We start from the raw sequence: 26,277 nt of genomic DNA, 5'->3' as shown, positions 1-26,277 counted from the left end.
CACGAGCTGCAAGGGAAGGCTCTCTGCTCCGACATTTTAAGCACCTCCTCCCCTCTCCTTCTTCACTGACTTTGGTGTCTGCAGAACTGTTTCTCTCACATTGTCTCACTCCTCTCTCTTCAATGCCGTTTCACCACAGAGTTTTTCTTCTTCCCTTTCTTAAATATATTATCACAGAGGCACGACCATCATCACTGATTGGCTTGGCCTTGGGCAGCAATGGGTCCATCAGAGCCAGCTAGCACACTGGCTTTATCAGACATGGGGGAAGCTTCTGGCAGCTTCTCACAGAAGCCACCCCTATAGCCCTCCCCGCTACCAAAACCTTGCCATGCAAACCCAGAACAGCATCTAAAGATGACATGTCTAATTCTGGAGCATGGCAGCTTGTGGTGTTACACAGAGCCATCCTCAGCTTGCAGAAGCAAAGGTGGACCACAGCCCATTTGCCTTCAGATTTGGTGGGGTTTGACTTTTTGCCGAGCTTGGGCTTGGCTCAGGCCACGCAGCAGCTTTGGAGAGATGTGGAGGTGAGATGAGACCTTGCTGGCCATGCAGAACATGAAGAGATCCATGAGGTTGTCCTCAGTCCTCAGCGTGCACTACGCTGCTGAAATGAGCTTCTCTTCAGGCCCTCAGCACCTGGGCACAGGGGGGCAGAAAGCAATGGCCAAACCCTTGTCCTTTGTCTCAACACAACGTTGTGCAGGAGCAAGGGGCTGTAAGGCTGTGCGAGTGGAAAACAATGTGTGTTCAAGCAATTAAATTGCATGACAAAGGGGAAATTAATGGCACTTGCATCCCACACCTTCTCTGTGCTTGAGGAGATGCAAATCTCCTGGCTGGGCTCCTTTTCCCAAGACTATGGGCTGCCGCCTGCTCAAGGCTGCCGAACACATGGGAGCTCCTCACCTGTGTCTGTTCAGCTCCACAGCTGCATAACGCTGCTGCCATCGGGTGGTGAGCTTTTTGATCAAGGATTTGATCTGTAAAACATGCTCTCTAAAGCACGTCCTAAAAAAACACATGAAAGTAAGTAATATTTTATTCTTCATAAGCTTGTTGCCTGTCAGTGGCAGATCAGGCTGTGTGTTTCGAGAAGGAATGAAGGGTCACTGGGGTGAGTGTTGCAGCTCAGGTTCTCTAAAGGATCTCTTGATCATGGCATGAACACCTTGAGAACGGTGATTCTCTGCGTACAGGGACTGTGGGGCTGGGCTGAGACTGGAGTTTAGGCTCAGGCAGAAAATGGTTTGGTTTTTTTCCACAAAAGGTTGTTGTGTTGTTTAGTGGCCCTGCAAAATGACTTTTTTTTCACCTGACTCAATTAGACAGGGAGTGTGAAAGAGGATTAATTACACTGAAATCAATAGTGCTGTGGGGCTATTGCTGACATCAGAATAAAATGATGTCAACACAGGAAAATATAGATTGGATATAGTCATGAGAAACAGTTTTATGCCATTTACATACACATGGCTACCTTTACACCCATTTTATACCTATTACAATGACTCAGTGGAAGTCAGTGTATATCTACACTACAGCAACTGAGAGAAAAATTTTCTTGCGCATGTATGAAAGATGGCAGGATGCTCTTCTAAAGCCATCCCTGAAACACACATCAGTGAAGGCTGGTGTGAACAATGTGTTTTGCCTAACTGGGTAAAAGTACTTGCTTTCAAACTATACAATAATGATCGATTTGGACATGTGGTTGGTGATTTGAGATGGTCTAGTAATTGATTTTAAAACAGATGGCGGCTGTCAAATAAGCATTTGTATTTATTTGATGTTTCTATGAGAACCCTTGGGGTTTCACTATGTCAGAAGTCTTTGTTTTCTCCTTTCCTAGACCCCCTTTGTGTTCTCTGATCTCTCTTCCTCTTATCTCCTTTTTATGCTTTCTACTGACATATCTTTTGAGCTTTCTTTCCTAATGTAAGCCATTGCCTTTATGTTAGGCTTTAATTTCATTTTGTTTAAAATTCGTTTTATTAACAGTTTTAATAAAACAGCAAAATGCCTTCAGCACACCAAATACTTCATAATCTGAGCATCATCTACAATACATGGCACAAACAAAAAGCATTGATTACGCTTCCTGAAATTGCTGCACTTTACCACATCAGCAATAAATAATATGGAAAAGGAAGTGACCTCTGTCAGACAGAATCTTGCATAATTCTTTGTGTAAAATTTAAATTAGTCTGAAATTAAGGGTTCTACTGACAGAAAACTGGGTATTGGTGTGTGTGTGCATGTATGCACCTATCTCTACTCAGAAAAGAATCAAACTATTTATTTTCAATCTTTGTCTTCTGTGGGCACAACATTAATAATATTGTTTTGATTTCCTAATGAAGAAGAATATGCAATATCTGGAACAAGAAGAGAATTTTAATAGTATGAAAGAAATTGATCTATTTAATAGGTAAAGCCTCTGAAGTACCTCTACCCATAACAGCTTTATTTTGACCTCTTGGGATGCAAAAAGCCTCTGCTTTTCTAGATGCAGTTAAAACACCCTTTCTGCTCAGTCTCCAAGGTCGCCTCCTCAGCTGTTATAAATGGAAGTCACTTTTTTGAAGTTAACAACACAATAGTTGTCAACTGCAGCTCATCCATGTAACACGAGGGGCTTAACCAAAGTGGACACACCTTTTCGATCTCTGGAAGATCTCTTGTTTATCTGCAGTACAGATCTATGAGTAAGTCATTTTTTTCTTGGAAGAGAAAAGGTTAATTTCTTTGCATTCAGTGTAATATTTTTCCTGGCCATACTTATTAGAAGACTTTAGCGGTTAAAGACTGAAAAGCTTAGGACTAGTCTGTTATGGACTTGCTCGCTCGTGTAGAAGGGCTGTATGTGCCACTGCCAGTGGGGCTGTGTGGTTACGGTCGCCACTGCTCCCTACCAGGGGTGGCAATGTGGACACGTGGGGCATGGGCACAACTGGAGGACGGCTGTAGAGTGATGGGATCCTGCCTTGCACAGAGGAGAAGAATGTAGGTGGCCAAAGGTAAGCAGCTGGTCAGGGTGGTGCCTCCAGCTGTTTTCATGGTGCATAGGAATTGGGATATTGATGCTGGTAATATGTATAGCCTTGGTGCACTAATTATACAGCTTACACAGCTGTACGCCTCTGTTGACTGTGATGACAAATATATTTTTTCACTTGAAAATTATTTCTTATTCCTTTTCCTTAGTTTTTCCTCCTGACATCATATTCATTTAATTTTTTTTTGGAAGTGATAGAAAGGGGTTGCAATGGTACCCATCAGAGCTCTAGTCTGTCCAGGCATCCTTGTCTTCTTTTGCAAGTCTCTGTTTCAGTTAACTCACACTTGCAAATTACAAGTTGCTTGTGGTGACTTCAAAATTGAAAGAAACCTCTAAGCTACCCATGGATTTCCCAGTCAGTCATTGGTGAAGGCTTCATCCTTTCCCTAACAGTGAGACAGAACTTTGCCACCTTCAGCGGAAAGGCATGATTCACAAATATGACTCAGGATGGACAAAGGCTGCAGAACTAGTTATGTAATAGAACAAGTTCTTCCCTTGGGAAGAAGGGTTGTGGTTTGCGTTCAGGTAGCCTTCCTTTTGATCAAGTAGTGCATGACCAGAAATGACGTTTAACCTAAGCTTAGAAACAGAATATCTTGGCCATCCACACTATCTGTTTAATCAAAGGCAAATGCTCCTTCTTGAAGGAACAAAGGAAAGTTGGCAGAAGAAAGTAGCCTTAAGTTGTCCTTAGGTGATGTGACCATATATGGACAAAAGGAGTTAGGGTACTTCATCTCCAAGAAGACCACCGAGGACCACTAGAGAGCCCCAAAAGGAGGAAGAGATGCACAGAAGGTTCTGAAAAGGAGCTAAGAAGAATGATGACACATCTTTACACAACTCATGTAGATTGGAATGAATATGTATTAGATAGGTAGAATATGCATTAATTTAATGTACAAATGTAATGAAGAAGCCGGCCTTGGGTGTGCTTGATCTGTGGAAAATCCACTGAGCACCCAGGCCTGAATAAAACAATACCTCTCCTGAGTGTGTGAGACTTGGCTTATTGCACACTGGGTAAAGAATCCGCTTTTCAGGCAACAGTTAGATTTTTAGAAATGCATGAAGAAACCCCCATGGCCGTGGTGTTTACATGTACTTATTAACAAAGAGGAGCTTTGTCAGTCTAGAACTCTGTGCAATCCTTGGAAATAGAGTTATCATGGAAATGTCTGTAGAAATACCACAATGGTAGATTATGGTTCACAGCATTAAAACCATGTGTTCTAAATGTGGTTCGCACGACAGGTTTTACCCAGAATCTGCTGATTGCTGCTGAGGTTGCAGAAGATCAATCCCTGATGCTTTTCCCTGCATTGATTCTATAAGGGAAGGCAGAAGTCTGGATGGACTTCGGTTGGACTGTTCAGTGCTTAGAAAGACACGGACATGAAAATTAAAAGTGTTTGATTTCTATGGCCAAACATTTGTTAAACGTGCTATACAGGTATCAGAAAGAATAGCAAAATCCAATTGTGAAGATTCTTACAGGACTGGGGCGGATATTGTCCATGGAGGAAGGGGCCAGATCATTTTTTGAAATCCCTTCCAGCCCTGTTCCCTATGGTTCCTTGAGAAGTTTGTTACGTGAAGTAAGATACAAGTCCCCATTTCATTGCTCTTGCAAGTACTGCTGGCATAAACTCAAAGTCTGAAACAAGCAGATGCTTCCTTTCCTTTTATACACATGCTCGGCTAGTTTTGGATAACACACCTAGTAGAAATGTCCATCCAATCGCTGAGTCGTGGTGCAGTCCATCCAGGGATTGCCCTTATGGTATCACGGACAAATGCTACATCCAAACCCAGATTCGTCACATCTGGTTGCTTGGTAGCTGAGAATTGCAGCAAGCGGCTTCTTCTTTCTGTTTCCTGACAGTGGGCAGGAAAGTGTCTATCAGGAAACACATTCTTCTGAAGAGGCGGCGTTCCTGCTGAGGGCAGCCTGATTCACTCTGCATCCTATTCATGTCTTGATACTGAAGATTACCACCTCTGTAATGCGCTGAATGCAGCAACCTCGCATTCAGCTCAGGGAAGATTCCTCTTGTCACACCTGTTATTGCCTCCAGTTTCTTTTCTCATCCAGTGATATTAAAGTCTCTAAAATGGATATATGCCCAGCTGTCACTGAATATGCTCTGACCTAGGACTTTGAATGCATCTCCTGAGGGTCTGTTAATTTGGAAGGCTCTTTGTTTCATGCAGCTTTGAAATGGCTGTTCAACTGTCTCTTACTCAGCTAGAAGAGTGATTACAATGCACACACTGTAACACTCCTCGAGCAGGAGCATTTCACTGGATTACCAGCTGGCTAATATGTGTCCCCACCAAAGAGTCACTGCTTATTAGCAAGGTCATCCAGCTGTTTCAGAGTAGTTCGATATTGAATGGGGTAACGTGGAATAAGCATTGACTGGCCTCAGTCTCTGTGCTTGAACCCAGCCACCACGTCTGAACAGGCAGTATCACGGTCCTTCTTCAGTTAAGGCAACTGCACTCTGCATTCTCACTGCTGTTAGGGCTTGCATGCCCAGTGTGACGGCTGGCAGACAAAGCTGTAGAGAAAGAAGCAGCACAGAGCCACCAGCAGCTCGCTCACAGCATCCCTACATCACGTAGCACCCAGCAACGGCAAGCTTTGAGGAAGAGAGCAAAAGTGTCCATCAATTACCACTTTATACTCTTAGCTAGGAGGTCATAAGCTATATGTGGAGGGGGGGGTTGGTGTTAGGGAGAACCTGTTTTCTGACATATGAGAAGTGAGTTCTGAACTGACTTTAGAATGACCTAGGAGTACTGAATGCAAGTGATTTTTTGAGCATGTGGTAAATACAAGCACAACGAATGAAGTGTCCCCAGGAACAAACTTGTATTTTACTTTCAGGTGAAACTTTCTGGTATTAACGTATTTTGTATGTCAGAAGAATGTTCTCTGATTTGCTGAAAATAACTGATCTCTCTAATAATTGCAAGGTCCTGGTTTTGTTTCAAGGCAAAGGTTCACACAATTAAATTTCATTAACAGAGGACCAGAAAACCTGCACTAAAATCTTTCTTGGCATGTGACCTTCAGCAGAACTTCTTCATTAAGTCTGAGATTCTGGAGAAAATGTTTGCTGAATAAAGTCATTCCTAATTAATGTTAAAATGTCAAGGATTCATCTGCCAACCATTTTTACTTCTTTTCCTTTATACTATTAAATATCTTTTTAATGAGCAACCAATATAAAAGTCAAAAGCAGCACCTCTTAAACGTGCACAAAACAGGTGGGACAATGCAGCAAAGCAAATTTGCTAGAGATGTGCTTTCCCATGTAATATCTCTAACTTCCTAGACATCTTTCTGAAACCTCACTTAGACTTTGCCCTGAAGTATTAATTCATTATTTGTAGAAGGCATGACTGTCGAGGGTGATTTTCGCTTGCACCCTTTCTAATGTTACCTTGAGTTTTATCTCAAGCCATTTGCAAATCAGGAGTGACAAACGTGTTTGTTCGATCTATGATGAATATAGTTGTTTGACTGTTCTCTAAGGATCACTCATCCAAGATATTTTTAAAAGAAATAAAATAGTCTTTGGTGAGTTTCTACTTTTCAGACCGGAGGGATGTTCTGGTTGGACTGAGAGGTCGTAACAGGGTGTTGTATGAACATGGTGGGTCTGCACTAAGAGAATCTTCACCGATTTTTGCAAAGACCAGTGATAACAGCAGATAATGGAGCTGCTTGGACTTGTGCAGCAGGACTTCACTGGTGAAGGCTTAGGAACGCTCTGCAGCCTCTTTAATTCTTATTTTCATATTAAAGTAAAGGGACTTCTCTTCCTGCCCATCAATCTGTACAGCATATGCAAGCCCTTCTGCTATGGTTTAAATAGGAATGACTCATATGATATTAAGCCTCTTAATGAAAATGGATTATATTATTGCCTTTTGCAAAATGGGAGGTTTAAAAAGCCAAGTTAGTGTCTTCCAAATGTCAATAACTGGAGACACTTTGGACAAAGAGTGAATTTTATAGCTTTACTGGATATCTATGAGCTGAAGTCATCTTTGCAATGAAGGATATGAAATGATAAGAAAAAGTTTTAATTTATTTTTTATGAGAACTAGGTTTCGTCGATCTTCAAAATGATTTGTTGTGATGGCAATCTTGTTTTCTCTTTACATACTTGAACTCTGATATGTTTGGATTGGCATCTTTCTGAGCACAATTTCAATAGCAACTACACTATTCAAATCACAAAAAAAATCTAGAATTCCCAAATTCAATGGTGAAAAGAATCAGTTTCTGATCCTGGTTGTTTATGGAATATTGCTTTGTAAAAGTGATTTAAAAAATGAAATAGGGATAAAAGTCAAGATGGTATCCAGGCCACAGACTCTAAAACACGGTATCTTGTAAAGAGTTACAAAGATCCAGCACTACAGAACTTTTCGAAAATTGCTATTTTTGTTTATTCCCAGGTGGCAACAGAGTTTAGGAGGATTTAAATTGTAGCTGAAGCACTTGTATCTAAGTATGAACACTGCCTGAATCCATTGATATGTATCTAGTATGATTTTGTGAACTCTTTATGGCAGAGAACTAAATCTCAGTCATTGCAGTTCTCTGTTGGCCCTGGGGGAGCCTTGATTATGTTACCATCGGGCAGGTTGGAACCCAAGCTCTGCCAACACGTGCATTACATATGTTCACATATCCGTGTACAGGGCACATAGTAGGAGCAGAAGGGCCTTTCATGCTGTCATGAATATGTGTACTAATATGAATAATTTCATGTTTCTTGAGCAAGATAATTACACTTAATAACCTATATATTCAGAGTAATTGTTATCCGTTGTGGTCATTTGTATATATGGCATAATTTAATGAGTATTTTTAATTGATATTCCTGTGGTATCTTCCCTGTGCTGTGATTAGACTGGAACTTTCATATCTATGCTGTTTCATTTATTGCTAACTAGTAATTTACATCTAATAGCCTTTTTTTCTATTCTCGCCTTTTTTTTTTTTTTTTTTTTCAATTAGAAGAGATCTTGAAGACTCATATTGCTCATTGGTGGTCTCCGGATGGCACGAGGTTAGCATATGCAACAATTAATGCGTCCAGAGTGCCCACCATGGAGATCCCAGTATACACTGGCAGCCTTTACCCTACTGTTAAAACGTATCATTATCCAAAGGTAAGGGAAAATAAAGCAAAAGGTCCTGTTATTCTATCAAAAAAATCTTTTTTTTTTTCCGGTAGGCTCAGACAGGAGACTGTATAATAATGCACACTCATAAGCAATGAAAATAAACAGATCTAAGGGAAGATCAGCTGTTCCCCAGTGGATGTGATCTTCACTACTCTTCAGGTGCATTTATAAAATTGCAGTTTTCCGATTCAAGTATTAGTCATTCTAAACATAAAGAAAATAAAATTTAAAAATTCTTGCTTTGAATTCATGCAAAGGCAACTGTGCTTGCATGCTGGATAGGTGTCTGAGAGTTTGGAAGCCAGCGTTACTACATTTAGATAGATTTCCTTTTAAACAGAAGTAGTATTTGGGCTTCCTTAGAATGCCTAAGATGGCCAAATATCAGAGGAGACAGCCTGGATTTGTAGATGTGTTGTGCCTGAGCATTACGAAGAACACCGTGAAAGACAAAGAAGACTTAAAAGCCAATCTCTCCCTGACTGCAGAGACTTGCATGGCAGTCCTGCAGCGATGGTACAGCACCAGCACAGCTCTGGGCTGGTATCGATGCACTGCTGCTGTTACTGCTGTAATTTTCTGCTATAAGACAGTACAGAAGTGTAGTGTGCTGCAGTAATTTCTTCCGGGTCTCTCGCTTTATGCACTGATTACCTAAGACCTCACACTTTGTTCCAAATTGAATCATTATTTAACAGGAGAGGTCTCCATACATATCAGGTTTTGTGGAAAGTAACAGTGATTTGGCAGGGGATGCCGTTTCCTACGACACAAAACAAATCAGTATTTTACTATGTCTACCATCATCCTGTTAGACAACCTTCTATGAATAGATACATAAACCAGCAGTATTTCTAGTCACCTTGAAAATTAGCATCTTTTACCAAGGCTAAAAGTGTCCTAAGTATAATTACCCCTTGGTTGTGCCTACCAACCTATCCATACCCCTGCGCCAAATCACTACAGCTGCAGTTTTCCTGTGAACGGCTGCAACAGTCCAGTCCCTGCCCTTGCACAATGGGAGCGCATTTGATAATCCATGGGGATTATAAAATGATAAATCAAAACCATTCTGCATTGTATAAAATATGGTAATTTATTCTTGTTTTAAAATCCAGGCTGGAATGGAAAATCCAACCATTTCTTTGCATGTGATTGGTCTGAACGGACCTACCCATGACCTGGAAATGACTCCTCCAGACGATCAGAGAATGAGGTAGGTGCTTTCTTGCCCTGAGAGGATGGATACCTTCCTGTCAGGGATTTAAATCAGTCCTTAACTTTTTTCAAGATCATTTTACAGTGCCTTTCTCTGCCACTATCAAGGATTTTCATTTTGTGCAAATCTGCTTAAAATTTTTCAAATTATTTTTTCTTCTTACATGTATTTTTATAGAACTTTATTAGTTTTTACTTGAAATCACTGTGACACAGACTAACTTCTGTGTAAAGTTATTTTTAGAGAACTTGGCAAAATGTTCCAAAATCCGTAACACATCCCCGTCACATGTAATCACAGGCATTGTAAAGGGGCTATTGTCTGCAGCCTGTATGAAGGACACGGAGCAGAAACAGGGCAGCCCTATAACACAGCAAACACGAGCTCGCTGCTTCCTCACATCAGGAATGAAACCAGGCAGACATTCTGCAAATACATTACCCAGTCTTCATTAAAAATAAAAAGGAAAGCTTTTTGCTGTTTTTAGGGCAAGTGTATTTTAGAAGTTGGCCTGCAATTCAGCCAACTACTTAGGTACCCATTTCTAATTAAGTAAGTGCTTAAGTCCGCATTCAGCAACAGTTTAAAAGTTTGGCTTGGACTTCAGCATGTGGTCAAAGCTTGAGCGACGTTTATGGATCTGTGAACACTTAAAAGGAAGATCACATTGTTCAGGAGAGAAGCAGCTTTAGGTAAGGCATGGCACTCCTCCCTGCAAAGCTCGGAGATTAGAATCCAAATCCAGATTTCAGTAACTTTGATTTAAACTTGAAATAACTTTACAGCAGGCCAAGAGAAATCAGACTCTGCTCCTACATCTAAAGTATCCACAGTGACCTCTCTAAATGTAATGCTGCAAGATTATCCTTCCCAGGCACATCCCTTATTCGTGTCGGAGCACCCAACCAACATGCATGCTCACCTCTTTTTACTGAATGCTAAATTAGATTATTGGATCTGCAATTCTAGTGCCAATAAAGATAAAGATAGAGCACAGAGCTAATGAAACAGGATGGCTTGGAGGGCAGGGGAGGGTGCAGGGGTGATCTGCATTACGCATGGTAAATATATAAGGCCTGTGGATAGGCTGTGTAGTCACCTGATGAGAGGATACTTAAAAAAGTGGGATTATTAATGGTGGCAGTTGCCTTTCTTTGCTAGGAAAGCTAGCGTCAGCCTCAGAATAGGTTTTCACTGAATAACTCTAAAATACTCCAAAACCATTTATGCAATAAAATATGTATGACCTGTGGCCAAACCAAATGGGCATAACTTCACTTGTCTTTCAAAAACACGACTTCAGATCTGTGTACAGCAGGCAGCAATTCATCATCACAGTATCTCCATCACAGTATTAGAACTGCAGCTCCTGGATAGTATCACTTTTCTATTGCTAGCTTACTCTGTAAACAGAGAGATTCAGAAACATTTTCATTATAGTAATAACTTTAGACTGTAAGATCCAAGTGTTGTTAATAAATTTGTCCTGTGTGGTTACGGGTGGCTGTAATTTATTTGGTTGCAATCAATATTGTAAAATGATTCAAAATATCTCATAATTAATTAGTCTCTGTATATTTCATCAAAACCATGGCAATTTCCATCCCTAGGGCATGATATAAGTAGTGCTGCTAGAGCAATAGGGGTACATTTTCATTATGCATATGTTTTCTGAAATGAGAGGACAAGTGTGATAAAATTTCATTACGAAAGACAAGAGGGATGTACCGTACAGTTAGTTGCAGAAGGGAGCTTCAAAGGAGCAGGGGGAGCTGGTGATGAGGATCTTCAAGCAGTTCTTCAATCTGTTCGTGCAGATGATGAATGGACAGAGCAGTACTTCTTGGTGTTCTTTTTATCTGGAGCAAAGTGGTTTAGTACAATTAATAAAGCTGAGAATAAAGTGGAGATATGCCAGGGTCATTTTTCTTTCAGAATGAAAAGAAGTCAGAAATTTTCCACAGAATTGGGATATCTTTCAGTGTACAAAAGAAGGAAATCCAATCATGGGAAAATATATTTGGGGCAAAATATAGAATTCTTATTTTTTTTCCTTTTTGAAAATCTTTCATGCTGAGCATTTTTGCCAAGTTTTCTCCAATGTCATGCTTCTCTGTGAAAAAATGGAAGTGAAGGGGAAGTGGAGGGCAAATTGCGGAAAAAAATATTCTAACATTAAATGACTGAAAGGCATTTTTTATTTTGGTTAAAATCATTGGACTCCCAAGAGTTACATCAGCCAGTGGTGAGAACTGGATGGTGACCCAACTCTTTTCTTATGTCATATTTGCACCTCAGGTGGCAAATTAAACACAGACATTATCTTCCCTGAGTGCAGAAATTGTCACTGGACCTTGCATAGGTCATGAACAAATAATGGAGAAATTCAGACAACTGGAGCCTGGATCAGAGGCAGGAGCCGGCTGTGTCCCAGGGACCATGGGCTGGGCTGCTGCCTCTCACTTGGCCACATAATATTTAATTGTCTGTTCTTTGTGGTGTTTATGGCTTTATTACTGTTCTCATGCTTTATTCATACTGCAGATTCATACCTCTTATTTTAAAATTGTACCTCCAGAAAGGTGCTCCAGTGGTTGCTCAGCCAGTGCAGCTGTCAGAGCTGCAGATGTTTAAAATTAACTCAGATGAATCACACATTATTGTCTCATTTTCCTCTGCAAAATGCAAAACATAAAACTTGGTTGTCCTACAGAAGAGATGTGAAGAAAATTAAAGACTCCACGCTACTCTGAGACTGGAATCATAACTATACAAGTATCTGCAGTTGTCTGCTGGCTGGGGACTTGATGGCTGGAAAGGCTTCAGAGAGAAATTGAGACTCTATGCCCATCTCTGAGGTGGTAGGGAAGATGATATTTGACCTAAAATAATAATTAAAGGTTCCTGAGAAAGATCTGTGGCTTCTGTGTTCAAACAGCAAGAGATGTAAAAACTGACTATATGTCCTTCAAACTTTAAATTGGATTTAAGGGAAAAACGCTCCAAGCCACCATATGTACTAAATTCTCATTCCTTTTCTGGGGAGACTGAATCTGGTCAGTTAATTTTGGAGAGAAAGAAGAGATGGTTATATAGTTTAATTTTACTTGGTTAGTTTTTTCCTTTTAGGGCCTATGCTGTTGCTGATAAAGAGTGAAATTACAATTTTACTTCAGGCACTGAATTTTTAGACTGCTGTTGTCTCATCTGGAAGTATCCTTCCTTCCAGTGCAGTAGATGCAATTGTTGAGGTCTTTTGTTATTTTTCCCCAGCAAAATTCAGGCACTAAATATTACTGAAAACTACAGAATCAATTTCCAACTGGTTATTTTGCTAGACAAACAGGTCTGTGTTGCTTTTGCCCTTTCTCTTCAGTATGTGCAGGAGTGGTTGCCAGAACACAAAGTACTCTCCAGTGACACAGCACATTAATTCCAATGAGAGCAACAATTCCTTATACGTATTTTATAGCAAACAAATGAACTAATAAATTTTTTATAGACTCTATGCTGTGAAAAGTCATATTATAATTTAAAGATGTCTTTGGCCCACAAAGCCCAGCAGTATATTATAACATCACCAACTTTGTCAGCTCAGCCAGAGTTTTACACTAGAGATAAAGTGGTGAAGCCTTGAATTGCTGCAGAGGTGGACATCTGTGAGTACCACTGCAGACTGGCTCTGAGAAGGTGACTGTCAATGTATTTATTTGTGATCCTGTATTTTCCAGCCCAGGCCATCTAAAGTGGTTCCATTGCTTAGAATTGTGCAGACCTTTTCCTGTGTTTTCTAGGACAAGGTATTGATTACAGGACTGTGCAGCCCACACTGGCGATTTAAACCAAGAATTACCACAACCTGAATATGTCCAGCAATAGAGAATGGCACAGGGAGCGTGGGATAATGACTTTGTCAATGCAAACTATCACATCTCTGCTGATGTCTTTATGGCGGCCAGCTGTATCTGCTCTGCAGAAACCCTGTTTCTCTCTAAACTCTATCCTTCTTGCTGTTTTCCTTTTAATGCAACACTCATGGATATTTTGGTGTGTAGTAGGCATATTTAAAGGCCATTAACTCTTCATAAGCATAAAGAATCCAACCATCAGCAGTGAATGGTCTGAGTCAGACAGTTAGTATGCTCAGAATGGAAATTGTTTGCAATTTCTTTTCCACCTGTGCATAAATTTGTGTCTCCAGGCATTTCAGTCTTTCTTGGAAGGTAGAATAGCTTGAAAGATTCTTTATCTCCGTATTCATCTCTTCTTTGAAAATGACTTTCAGAAGTAGCAGATAAAACACCTGCATAGCCCTAAAAATGTCATTTTTAGGAGTTGACCTCCATGCATAAGGCAGCCTAGAGACATCACGATGCAACATTGTTAATAACCAGAGATCTCTCCTGGACCATTTGCTTGCAGCAGCCTTCGACTGCTGTGCCATGTGGCAATTCATTAGGATGTCAGAATTGTGATTCAGTTTATGTTTGTCTGGGTTTGCAGGGACTACTACATAACCATGGTGAAGTGGGCAACCAGCACCAAGGTGGCAGTAAACTGGCTGAACAGGGCCCAGAACATGTCTATCCTGACTCTCTGCGATGCCACCACGGGAGTCTGCACAAAGGTAGGAGAGACAAGCCAAATGGCCGCTTGCCACCGGTTTTCATAGTCCACGCAAGAAGAAAGTATTTCAGTTGTCTTACCTGGCAGCAAGTCAGCTGGCACCCATTTATTTAGGCAGACACAGAATATAAACAATGTTTGTAATATTTACTTTTTTTTATTTGACACCTTCTAAACAGCCAGGAATAGTATGTTGCTGCACACAGTCTGTGTGCATGCATGTGTGTGTAAGAGAGTGCTTACTTGTCTTGAAATAAGTGTATACATGCACAAGCGCACATACATCCACAGTTTGTAACCCGAATATCTTTGCAACATTCTAGTTTAATGGCATTATATGTACTGAATGGCATTAAAAATGGCTCATGCTTCTCTAGCCACTATTTCTTTTTAGTTGATTAGTACCTTCCATAGACATATTAATGCAAATTATGTTTTGATGTAGCCTGTGTAAGTATTGGATACCATCCTTTAAATTGGCATAGGTGTTTCATAGTAGAAAAGTGTTCTGATAGATCTATCCCTTGAAAAAAATGATGTTGCATCATTGCATTGATGCACAGTGCAGAATCTTTTCTTAACAACTTTTGTTTCAACCTTTGTTTGCTTCTTAACAAGCTTGATTTCTTTGGGGAATAATATATCTTGTTGATATATGTGTTTTGTCTGCATGAGTAAAATGCTCTCTTGAACAAGTGCATGTTTATTCATTCGAGAGGAAAGACAAGGAGAGCAGTCACTGGATTATACTCCTGAAGCACATATTTAAGCAGTTGCTTCATGCTTCTGCACAATCTTTCTGATTCAATCCAACTGCTTCCTGCACTGCTAAGTAAAATATAATACATGCAGAGTATGGTATTTAACGATCTTGTTTTTTACAGAAACATGAAGATGAAAGTGAAGGCTGGCTGCACAGACAGGTAATAGTGGTCTTCTCTTCGCGGTCAAATTTTTGGTAGGTTTTTTTATTTCATTTTTTTTCTCCCCTAAGACAAAAACTGATTTCCAAACCTGAGAAAGATATTTGGAAGAAGGCATGCTTTGTGTTCTAGAAAAGAGTGTCTCAGTAATAAACAAGTTCTCATTGAAGATGCCATCTTCTCTGGTAGGTCTCACGGTTCGTAGCCTGCAATTGCCTTGGATTTGAAAGAGACAAAAAGCTGATGCTGGTGGAAATTCACCCACTGACAATATCTGTGTGAGACTTGTCAGCCTCAGAGGTAGTCCTTCATACCATATGTTGAGAGTGATGATGATTTTAAGCAATACAGTGGTTGTTTTCTGGACTTCCACACAGGAAAGAAGACCACTGTTGAAAACAGAAGTTCAAAGGTCATTCTGTTAAGAAGGTTTATGTCCATTCAGAGCCAAAATCATGCAGATAGGACTTTCAAGTCATTTAACCTAAATTTGGCAAAATTACCTATGTTATTCTGCAGCTATTTGCATCTGTAAGAAAGGTGAAAAATAAAATTAGAGCGTTGATTGAGCAATTAAAACAATGAGGACTTACATGGAGCATAGAATGGGGAGAAACTACCTAATGTGGTTTAATATCCTGTTTTAACAGATAACCACATCACGTAATTCTTCTGACACTGTAATTTGTGTGTAGTACTATTACATTGTATGTAATATTGTGATCCCATCCCCCAAATGAAACAAAACAAAGATGAGAATAAACCCTGAAAAAAAAATAGAGATAGAAAATTTAAACCCCAAAGAAAATTTATGGAATTTTTCTTTTTTACTTTCTTTTTTTCAGAAAAGGTTTTTTTGTCAACATATGCCTATATAAAAACTCTAGATTTCTACCATGTAATTCTCTGGAAGATCATTTATAACACTTCCCCAGCAGTCAGTTTGTGAAGTGACCTCAGATTTGATTAAGCTGTTCTTGAGAGAGAAGCTGCTGATACCAATTCAGCCACAACACTGAACTGTTTTTCATGGGATATGCGAACATCAGACAGGGAGCAGCATGTCATATAAAGATCTTGTACTATATTTTTCCAAGTCCACAGAATCACAGAATCACAGAATAGTAGGGGTTGGAAGGGACCTCTGTGGGTCATCTAGTCCAACCCCCCTGCCGAAGCAGAGTCACCTACAGTAGGCTGCACAGGATCTTGTCCAGGCGGGTCTTGAATATCTCCAGAGAAGGAGACTCCACAACCTCCCTGGGCAGCCTGTTCCAGTGCTCCGTCACCCTCAGAGGGAAGAAGTTCTTCCTCATGTTCAGACGGAACTTCCTGTGCCTCAGTTTGTGCCCATTGCCCCTTGTCCTGTCACTGGGCACCACTGAAAAGAGCTTGGCCCCATCCTCCTGACACCCACCCTTCAGATATTTGTAGGCATTTATAAGGTCCCCTCGCAGCCTTCTCTTCTTCAGGCTGAACAAGCCCAGTTCCCTCAACCTCTCTTCATAGGGGAGATGCTCCAGTCCCCTCACCATCCTCGTAGCCCTCCGCTGGACTCTCTCCAGTAGCTCTTCATCCTTCTTGAACTGGGGAGCCCAGAACTGGACACAGTACTCCAGATGAGGCCTCACCAGGGCAGTGTAGAGGGGAAGGAGAACCTCCCTCGTCCTGCTGGCCACACTCTTCCTGATGCACCCGAGGATCCCATTGGCCTTCTTGGCAGCCAGGGCACACTGCTGGCTCATGGTTAACCTGTCGTCCACCAGGACACCCAGGTCCCTCTCCGCAGAGCTGCTCTCCAGCAGGTCCACCCCAAGCCTGTACTGGTGCATGGGGTTGTTCCTCCCCAGGTGCAGGACCCTGCACTTGCCCTTGTTGAACCTCATCAGGTTCCTCTCTGCCCAGCTCTCCAGCCTATCCAGGTCACGCTGAATGGCAGCACAGCCTTCTGGTGTATCTACCACACCTCCCAGTTTGGTGTCGTCAGCAAACTTGCTGAGGGTACATTCTAACTCTTCATCCAGGTCGTTGATGAAGAAGTTAAACAAGACTGGGCCCAGTACTGACCCCTGAGGGACACCACTTGTCACCAGCCTCCACCTAGACTCAGCGCCGCTGAGGACAACCCTCTGAGTTCTGCCATTCAGCCAGTTCTCTATCCACTTCACCAACCACTCATCCAGCCCACACTTCCTCAGCTTCCCTAGGAGGATATCATGGGAGACTGTGTCGAAAGCCTTGCTGAAGTCAAGGTAGATAACATCCACGGCTCTCCCTTCGTCTACCCAGCCAGTCATGTCATCGTAGAAAGCTATTAGATTGGTCAGGCATGATTTCCCCTTGGTGAATCCATGCTGACTACTCCTGATAACCTTCTTTTCTTCCACTTGCTTCATGATGGCCTCCAGGATAAGCTGCTCCATCACCTTTCCCGGGATGGAGGTGAGGCTGACCGGCCTGTAGTTCCCTGGGTCCTCCTTCTTGCCCTTTTTGAAGATTGGAGTGACATTGGCCTTTCTCCAGTCCTCGGGCACCTCTCCTGTCCTCCAGGACCTCTCAAAGATGATGGAGAGTGGCTCAGCAATGACATCCGCCAGCTCCCTCAGCACTCGTGGGTGCATTCCATCGGGGCCCATGGATTTGTGGACATCCAGATCACTTAAGCGATCCCTCACACAGTCCTCCTCGACCAAGGGAAAGTCGTCCTCTTTGTAGGCTTCTTCTCTTACCTCCGAGGCCTGGGATTCCTGAGGACCAGTCTTAGCACTGAAGACTGAAGCAAAGAAGGCATTCATTAGCTCTGCCTTCTCCGCATCCTCCGTCACCAGGACACCTGCCTCATTCAGCAGCGGCCCCACGTTGTCCCTAGCCTTCCTTCCAGATTTAGAACATTTCACATTTTTGTCACAGCTTGTTCAGAGGATCCAAGAACCTGTAGAAACTGCAGTACATCTGTTCACAGCAAGAACAATGATCTCCTCTGTTCCAGGGGCTGTCCTACAGCAATGGGCTATGTCTGATTCAGATAAAACAATGATTTTACAGAGGAAACAGAGTTCGTGCTCCAAGCATTTCAAATAATCTTTTGCGGGTGTACTCAGGTATGGAGCAAAAATACTGCTGAACTATTCTTTATATTCATAAGGACACTTTTGGCTTGAGCAGAAAACAAAAGCTTCAAAGCCAAGTCAAGAGAAAATTAAATTGTCCATATTTCGTATCTTTCAAATAAAAAAGTATTTCCCAGATTCCAAGGATAATTTTAATCCTTTCACTGCTATTTACTGGACCTCCATTAATGCAGTATACTAGAACTTGTTTTTTCACACTGCCATGGTTCTTTAGTCATTTACCTGCTACGTGGATAGGCATGAAGAGGTGGTGCTTTGTCCTGAATCACTGTGGTAAATGATCTGTCAGTTTTTAACCAGCCTGCTCCAGGGAACTATGGTTTGCTTTACTGCATCTCCAAACATCATATACTTAGTTTGAGGTTAGAGAAGGATGTTCATTGCAGGCAAATGAGTCAGACATCTCACTGCTAAACTAAGAGAACATTTGCTATGGACTTTGGAGACATTTGATAGTACTCTTCAAAAGCTTTTGTGAGAATCTGAAGAAGTACAATGCTTTCGCCTGTATCTCTGACAACAAAATTACTTAAAATCCTAGTTTTGACTGAATATATGATTACTAGGATAGCTGTCTTTTCTATGTTTACCTTTTAGTCTATGAGACATGAATCTAGATAACTGGAAAGTTATTTTCATGGCATGTGTGTCTGACCATGAGAATGATGTGAAAATGTTAAATGCTAGTGTAAGCCTCCTAACCTCTTTGAAGAGGAGATGAATTACACATTAGGCAGCTACTAGAGGAGCTCAGGAGCATGACTCAGCTCAGGATGAAGACTCCTTGGTTGAGACATTTTAATATAAGTATATGCATATGAGCCAGGTGTCCAATTCCCCTCTGCAGACAGCCAGTATGGTGAGTAGTGTGGCCACAGAGTCAATGGACCTTGAGCATGATTCAGCGCACCCTGAAGATGACACCCACTGCCTGGGTGACCAATTTGTTCTGTGTGCTCCATTGACCAGACCTCTTTGTGAGAAGTAGCCCTATTTTAAATCAGTAGGATGGAGAAATCTAACTGCTTGCCTCATTCTTTAAAATACTCCTTCAAACTACTCCGTACAGCTGGTTTGAAAAACATACAGGAGCTTCACCTTTTTCTTGAGAATTTAAGTGCATCTAGTCTTCCTGTAATACGGGCAAACTTCACAGTAGGCTGGGAGCAGGAGTCAAGGAGAGAAAAGCATCAGTATCAGAAGATACCCACCAGGGACATGAGATAGTCTCCAAGGATGACAAGATTGACTTTTTTCAGCTGTCTGAAATATTGGGCGTTCTGAGATAGGGCATACAACCCATGAATTTGAATTTTGATGTTGTTCTAGTAGTCTGGTAACTCAGTGACATTTATGTCTGTCTGTGTATGGAAGGTCGTAGTAAATGATATCGTGTTCCCTTCTGGGTGTAAGTCCATGAATGATTTTTATTGAAGTTCAAAATCATTGGAGAGCCTGTGTCCAATACAGGCAAAGAGAAATACTGCTGTTACTGTCTGTGTAGCTGAAAAATAGGATAAATTACTCAAAGTATAATGAGAAATACACAGTATTTACACAGGTTTTGCTAGAAAGTATCTGTCACTCCTCATCAGACGATATGGCCCGTGTTTCAAAACCTTTTGCAGAAAGAAGAACAGGCACATGTTCACTAAAACTGCCTAGGAACTTTGGAAGGTTTTACTGCTTTTTTTTATTTACTTGCTTGTGCGCTTCTGAGAATAAGAGCCAAACTGAACTTTAGTCATCCTTTTGCTTAAATATACAAATCCTTTGAAACAGTAATTACAGCTGTAAACAATTTTGTTTCAATTTTTGAGAAGAGGTCATTTTCCAATAGTCCCAACGATGGTCGTATACAGACAACGAGTCAGCAAAGGAGAATTAAGACAATTTCTGAGCACCTGCTGAAAACAAACTTCACTGGCATTTTAATTGGTTTATTTACTTAATTGTGAATGTGGCCTGAACATATTTAATTATAAACCAGGGTGTAATTCCAACTCCACCAAAGGCGGTAGGCTTTGACACTGATATTGGCAGGACAAAGAGATTACCACAAAATTGTTTAGAGACAAATAACCTCCAAAACCGCCTGTGTGGGCTGGCTGGCCTCACCTGATAACAGTTCCTTTGGGTTGCGCTTTTCTTTCCAGTCCTCCTATTTCCATAGTGTTTCAGATCACCTCAAAGTGAAACTAAAGATTTTTGCTCTGTCAAAATCTTGAGATGTTGAAAACTTCATACCATATATCTTTTGCAACTCCCTTGCCTTCATCCTGACAGCATAATAACCCATTAATGATTCTTATGATAATTCTAGTTAATAGGTGGTATGAAATAAAATTTTTAAAATAAAAAAGGAGTTCAGAGAACCTTACAAACAAGACTGACTTTTTCACTCTGTAAAGCCTTTTTGTCACGCAATAACGCCATAACTGACCTAATGTTGCCCTAAACAGAAAAGATGCAGTAGAAATAGGACCCAGAGCTCCACAATTCAAATACCCAAATTAATCTGCTAGAGATAAATAGCAGCTTCTGGCTACAAATAGAGTCTTTGGCAGTTAAATGAAGAGTCCTGATTTCATTCAGTGGAGGGGACTGATACGCAGAGGCATGGGCTCCTCTCCGATTGATGACCCTGTATTTTGGCTCAGGTGGCCTGGCTTCAGAGACGCCCACTGGTGCAATGCACCCAGCCACAGATGAGCATGGGGACAGGGATGGAGGACAAAGTCCAGCATTGCCCCAGGGGCTGAGTGTGGCAGGGGATGGAAAGAGTTCTTCTCCCTGTGCCCAAAAGAGAAGACTTCATTGTCAAAGTAAAGCCAATGCACATTTTTAACACTTTGTTGGATTTCAACAGTGTTTACCAAAACACAAAGGGTTAAAAGGACTCACATCACGCCTATCTGTTTATCAGAGCTATGGCCCTGTGACACTTTTTCCCTGAAAGAATAAGTACCCACAGAGCAAAATCATTAATTCTAGGATCTGGGCAAAGATGGAGCAAACAGAGCGAGCAGTGTTGAGGAAGACAAAATGCATCAGAGGATCAAATGGCAAGGATTGGGTTATTCAGATTAATTAGTTCCTTTTTAAAACTTGAGGATAAACCAGAAAAACATAATTCTCATAGACGTATAATTCTCAGTCAGTAATAAATTTCAAAGAATCTGCTCTCCCACTGATTTCTGTGAGAAATATGTGGAGTTCAGCCAAAAGCATATGAAGTGCTGTGAGTCTAGAAAAGCAGGAGGCAGAAAGTGTTTTGAACCATGACAGCAACAGACAGAGCAGTTTGGAGCTGCAAACTGTGGTGTTACAATACGGCAAGTGTTTGACCCACGTCAATGCGTGGGTGGTATTGGTGGTGCTGTACTTAAGGGTCCACGTGGCTTTCATATACTCCAACTCACCATAAAGTGGGTAATTTCTCTTTCAAATGCTTGTTCCAGTGCACATTTGATCATGCAGATCCTCAAGGTCAGAGACACTTGTGCACTCCCCACCATCCTTACCTTTCCTTCTTTCACGGGAGGAGTCTTCCTCGGGTAGCCGCAGATCCAGTGATGCTCGGTGACCCCTCTCCATACAAAATTCAATATACTTTAACTTTTTTTTTTTTAATTATTGTTCCTTATTCCACAACTTCATGCACCTCTTTAAGACCTACAGAAGCTCAGACTGCATATGGCACAGTCACCTCATTCGTCCTGATTCTGCCAAAGTTGGGATAACCCTCTGAGGTTCTGCTTGGTTTCTTCTTGTCCTGGCCATTTGCAGATACACTGGCCTGTGTTGCACAACTCTGACTCCAGCACTGATCCCTCCAGGAGTCACAGTGCCCTCCAGCAGCCTGCCATCACCTTATATCTTCCCCCATAGATGAAGCCTTTGGTGACATCATTTTGATACACAGCAATAAACAGGTTGCTGGAAATGGAGTTGCTGCCTCTTTCTTTTACTGATAGCGATGCAGGTTGGTTAGTTCCACCAATTCCAGCCACAGCGTCATCCTTTGGTTAGTGATTATTCCCTCAGCTCTGAGCATGACTGGGTAGTCCTCAGCTCCAACCATCTATTTCCTTCCTCCTCAGAATCACAGAATCACAGAATAGTAGGGGTTGGAAGGGACCTCTGTGGGTCATCTAGTCCAACCCCCCCGCCGAAGCAGGGTCACCTACAGCAGGCTGCACAGGACCTTGTCCAGGCGGGTCTTGAATATCTCCAGAGAAGGAGACTCCACAACCTCCCTGGGCAGCCTGTTCCAGTGCTCCGTCACCCTCAGAGGGAAGAAGTTCCTCCTCATGTTCAGACGGAACTTCCTGTGCCTCAGTTTGTGCCCATTGCCCCTTGTCCTGTCACTGGGCACTGCTGAAAAGAGCTTGGCCCCATCCTCCTGACACCCACCCTTCAGATATTTGTAGGCATTTATAAGGTCCCCTCGCAGCCTTCTCTTCTTCAGGCTGAACAAGCCCAGTTCCCTCAACCTCTCCTCGTAGGGGAGATGCTCCAGTCCCCTCACCATCCTTGTAGCCCTCCGCTGGACTCTCTCCAGTAGCTCTTCATCCTTCTTGAACTGGGGAGCCCAGAACTGGACACAGTACTCCAGATGAGGCCTCACCAGGGCAGTGTAGAGGGGAAGGAGAACCTCCCTTGTCCTGCTGGCCACACTCTTCTTGATGCACCCCAGGATCCCATTGGCCTTCTTGGCAGCCAGGGCACACTGCTGGCTCATAGTTAACCTGTCGTCCACCAGGACACCCAGGTCCCTCTCCGCAGAGCTGCTCTCCAGCAGGTCCACCCCAAGCCTGTACTGGTGCATGAGGTTGTTCCTCCCCAGGTGCAGGACCCTGCACTTGCCCTTGTTGAACCTCATCAGGTTCCCCTCTGCCCAGCTCTCCAGCCTATCCAGGTCACGCTGAATGGCAGCACAGCCTTCTGGTGTATCTACCACACCTCCCAGTTTGGTGTCATCAGCAAACTTGCTGAGGGTACATTCTAACTCTTCATCCAGGTCGTTGATGAAGAAGTTAAACAAGACTGGGCCCAGTACTGACCCCTGAGGGACACCACTTGTCACCAGCCTCCAACTAGACTCAGCGCCGCTGAGGACAACCCTCTGAGTTCTGCCATTCAGCCAGTTCTCTATCCACTTCACTGACCACTCATCCAGCCCACACTTCCTCAGCTTCCCCAGGAGGATATCATGGGAGACTGTGTCGAAAGCCTTGCTGAAGTCAAGGTAGATAACATCCACAGCTCTCCCTTCGTCTACCCAGCCAGTCATGTCATCGTAGAAAGCTATCAGATTGGTCAGGCATGATTTCCCCTTGGTGAATCCATGCTGACTACTCCTGATAACCTTCTTTTCTTCCACTTGCTTCATGATGGCCTCCAGGATAAGCTGCTCCATCACCTTTCCCGGGATGGAGGTGAGGCTGACCGGCCTGTAGTTCCCTGGGTCCTCCTTCTTGCCCTTTTTGAAGATTGGAGTGACATTGGCCTTTCTCCAGTCCTCGGGCACCTCTCCTGTCCTCCAGGACCTCTCAAAGATGATGGAGAGTGGCTCAGCAATGACATCCGCCAGCTCCCTCAGCACTCGTGGGTGCATTCCATCGGGGCCCATGGATTTGTGGACATCCAGATCACTTAAGCGATCCCTCACACAGTCCTCCTCGACCAAGGGAAAGTCGTCCTCTTTGTAGGCTTCTTCTCTTACCTCCGAGGCCTGGGATTCCTGAGGACCAGTCTTAGCACTGAAGACTGAAGCAAAGAAGGCATTCATTAGCTCTGCCTTCTCCGCATCCTCCGTCACCAGGACACCCGCCTCATTCAGCAGCGGCCCCACATTGTCCCCAGGCTTCCTTTTGCTGCTGATGTAGTAGAAGAAGTCCTTCTTGTTGTTTTTGACATCCCTTGCCAGCTTCAATTCCAGGTGAGCCTTGGCCTTCCTCGTCGCATCCCTGCATGCTCTCACTACGTTTCTGTACTCTTCCCAAGTGGCCTGTCCCTCTTTCCACATGCCATGCACCTTTCTCTTCTGCCTGATCTCCGCTAGAAGCTCCTTGTTTAACCATGCAGGTCTCCTTCCTCCTTTGCTAAATTTCTTTCTCAGGGGGATGCATTGCTCCTGTGCATGGAAGAAGTGTTGTTTAAAAAGCGACCAGCACTCATGGACCCCCCTGCCTTCGAGAGCCCTGGCCCACGGGATTCCTCCCAGTAGCTCCTTGAAGAGGCCAAAGTCAGCCCTCCTGAGGTCCAGGGTTTTGATCCTGCTTATCGCCCTGCTTCCTCCACGCAGGATCCTGAACTCGACCATTTCATGGTCACTGCAGCCGAGTCTACCTCCAACCTTCACGTCCTCCACCAGTCCCTCCTTGTTTGTTAACACAAGGTCCAGCAGCGCGCCTTTCCTTGTTGGTTCCTCCACCACTTGCATCACAAAGTTATCATCAATGCTCTGTAGGAACCTCCTGGATTGCACCTGCCTAGCTGTATGGTCTTCCCAGCTGATGTCAGGGTGGTTGAAGTCCCCCATGAGAACCAGAGCCTGTGACTGTGAGGCTGCTTGCAGCTGCCTGTAGAAGGCTTCATCAACCTCCTCCTCCTGGTCGGGTGGCCTGTAGTATACACCCACCGTAATGTCACCCGTGTGAGCCTGTCCCTTAATTCTAACCCACAAGCTTTCAACTCCTTCTTCACTTGCCCCCAGGCCAAGCTCAATGCATTCCAGTTGCTGCCTCACATATAGAGCAACTCCCCCACCTCTCCTTGTTGGTCTGTCTTTCCTAAAGAGTCTGTAGCCATCTATGACAGCATGCCAGTCATGCGAGTTGTCCCACCACGTTTCTGTGATGGCGACCAAGTCGTAGCCGTCCTGCTGTATAATGGCTTCCAGCTCCTCCTGTTTATTGGCCATACTACGTGCATTGGTGTAAACACACTTGAGCTGGGCTGTCAATCTCACCCCTGGCCTTGGCACTCCAAGCCTAGGCTCATCCCTAGTGAGCTGGGCAATATCCCCTTCCCCCTTCAAACCTAGTTTAAAGCCCTCTCAATGAGCCCCGCCAGCTCGTGGCCAAGAATTCTTTTCCCCCTTTGTGATTCTTTTCCCCCTTTGTGATAGCTTTGTGATAGATCTCCTCCTCCCAGGGGAGAGTTGCCCATCATAGGTGAGCAGCTCTGGGTAGATCTGCTTCCCAAACCAGGACACTGAGTGTTCACAGAGCTCCCAGGAAGGCAAATGGGATCAGGGACCCACACTTACTCAGTCAGATTTAAGCTTTGATTTAAGCTGCTGTGGCATCTTGCCAGAGTTATCTTGCTTTTTTCCTCCGTATATCTGAGTGAGACATAAGGACAGTGTTGTCCTTCATCTGCACAAAGCAGAGGATTTCTGGAAACTGGCTTTGGCTGTTTGGGTGAAATTTGTCTAAATACAGAGCTGAGCAAGAAGACAACAGCCATAAGGACTTAGGAAGTGCCCTACCGAGCCTCACCACTGCTTCCTCTGCTCTATCAGCCTGTCTTTAGCAGGCACAGCAGCTGATGGTATGTAAGGACAGTGTGTGAGCTGGCTGCTTTCTGCAGTCCAGTCCTCTCCTATTTCACCACCATCTACAATAAAAAGATTAAAGACATTTGAGACTATATCCATGTCTGTTCCCTTCAGGATCTGCTAGTGAATCATGAGCTAGTTCAACCCCTTTTTACACTTTCTGATATCAGCTGTGTCCATAAGCCTGTTGTGGCAAAACCTTCCAGAAATTCCCTACCTGTTGCATAGGAAAAGGATTTATTTATCCCAGCAGTAAACTGATCTCCTGTTATTTTCAAGGAGCTCTTTTCTGTTCTAGTTGTGGCATTCAGTCAACAATAGTCAACCAAAGGCTCAAACTGTTTGTATCACATGCAGAATATTTTAATTACATGCCCAGTGTAGCTCCCAACAGTACTAAATCCTGCTCCATAAACCTTTCAGCCTGACGTCTCCCACACCATTTGCCATCTGGGATAAGTCACCATCTCTGTCAAGATCTGAAAGTTCTGGTTGTATAAACGTGTTGTCTTTCCGGCAACAGGAACTTGCAA

General features: G+C 43.0%; 1 protein-coding gene across 4 annotated transcripts in view; it reads left to right on the top strand.

Moving 5' to 3' along the window:
* The window catches only part of DPP6 (dipeptidyl peptidase like 6), a 587,128-nt gene that overhangs the window by 515,152 nt on the left and 45,699 nt on the right, over positions 1-26,277 (top strand). For all 4 annotated transcript variants that reach the window (XM_075419777.1, XM_075419779.1, XM_075419776.1 and 1 more), the window contains exons 9-12: positions 8,109-8,263; positions 9,397-9,494; positions 14,001-14,124; positions 15,008-15,046. In XM_075419777.1, coding sequence (XP_075275892.1) covers positions 8,109-8,263; positions 9,397-9,494; positions 14,001-14,124; positions 15,008-15,046 — 416 coding nt within the window. The remainder of the gene's footprint in view (positions 1-8,108; positions 8,264-9,396; positions 9,495-14,000; positions 14,125-15,007; positions 15,047-26,277) is intronic.

This window comes from Opisthocomus hoazin, chromosome 4, assembly GCF_030867145.1.
Source record: "Opisthocomus hoazin isolate bOpiHoa1 chromosome 4, bOpiHoa1.hap1, whole genome shotgun sequence".
Lineage (NCBI taxonomy): Eukaryota > Metazoa > Chordata > Aves > Opisthocomiformes > Opisthocomidae > Opisthocomus > Opisthocomus hoazin.
Note: the sequence above shows the minus strand (reverse complement) of the source record. Positions and strands in the feature narration are given on the sequence as shown.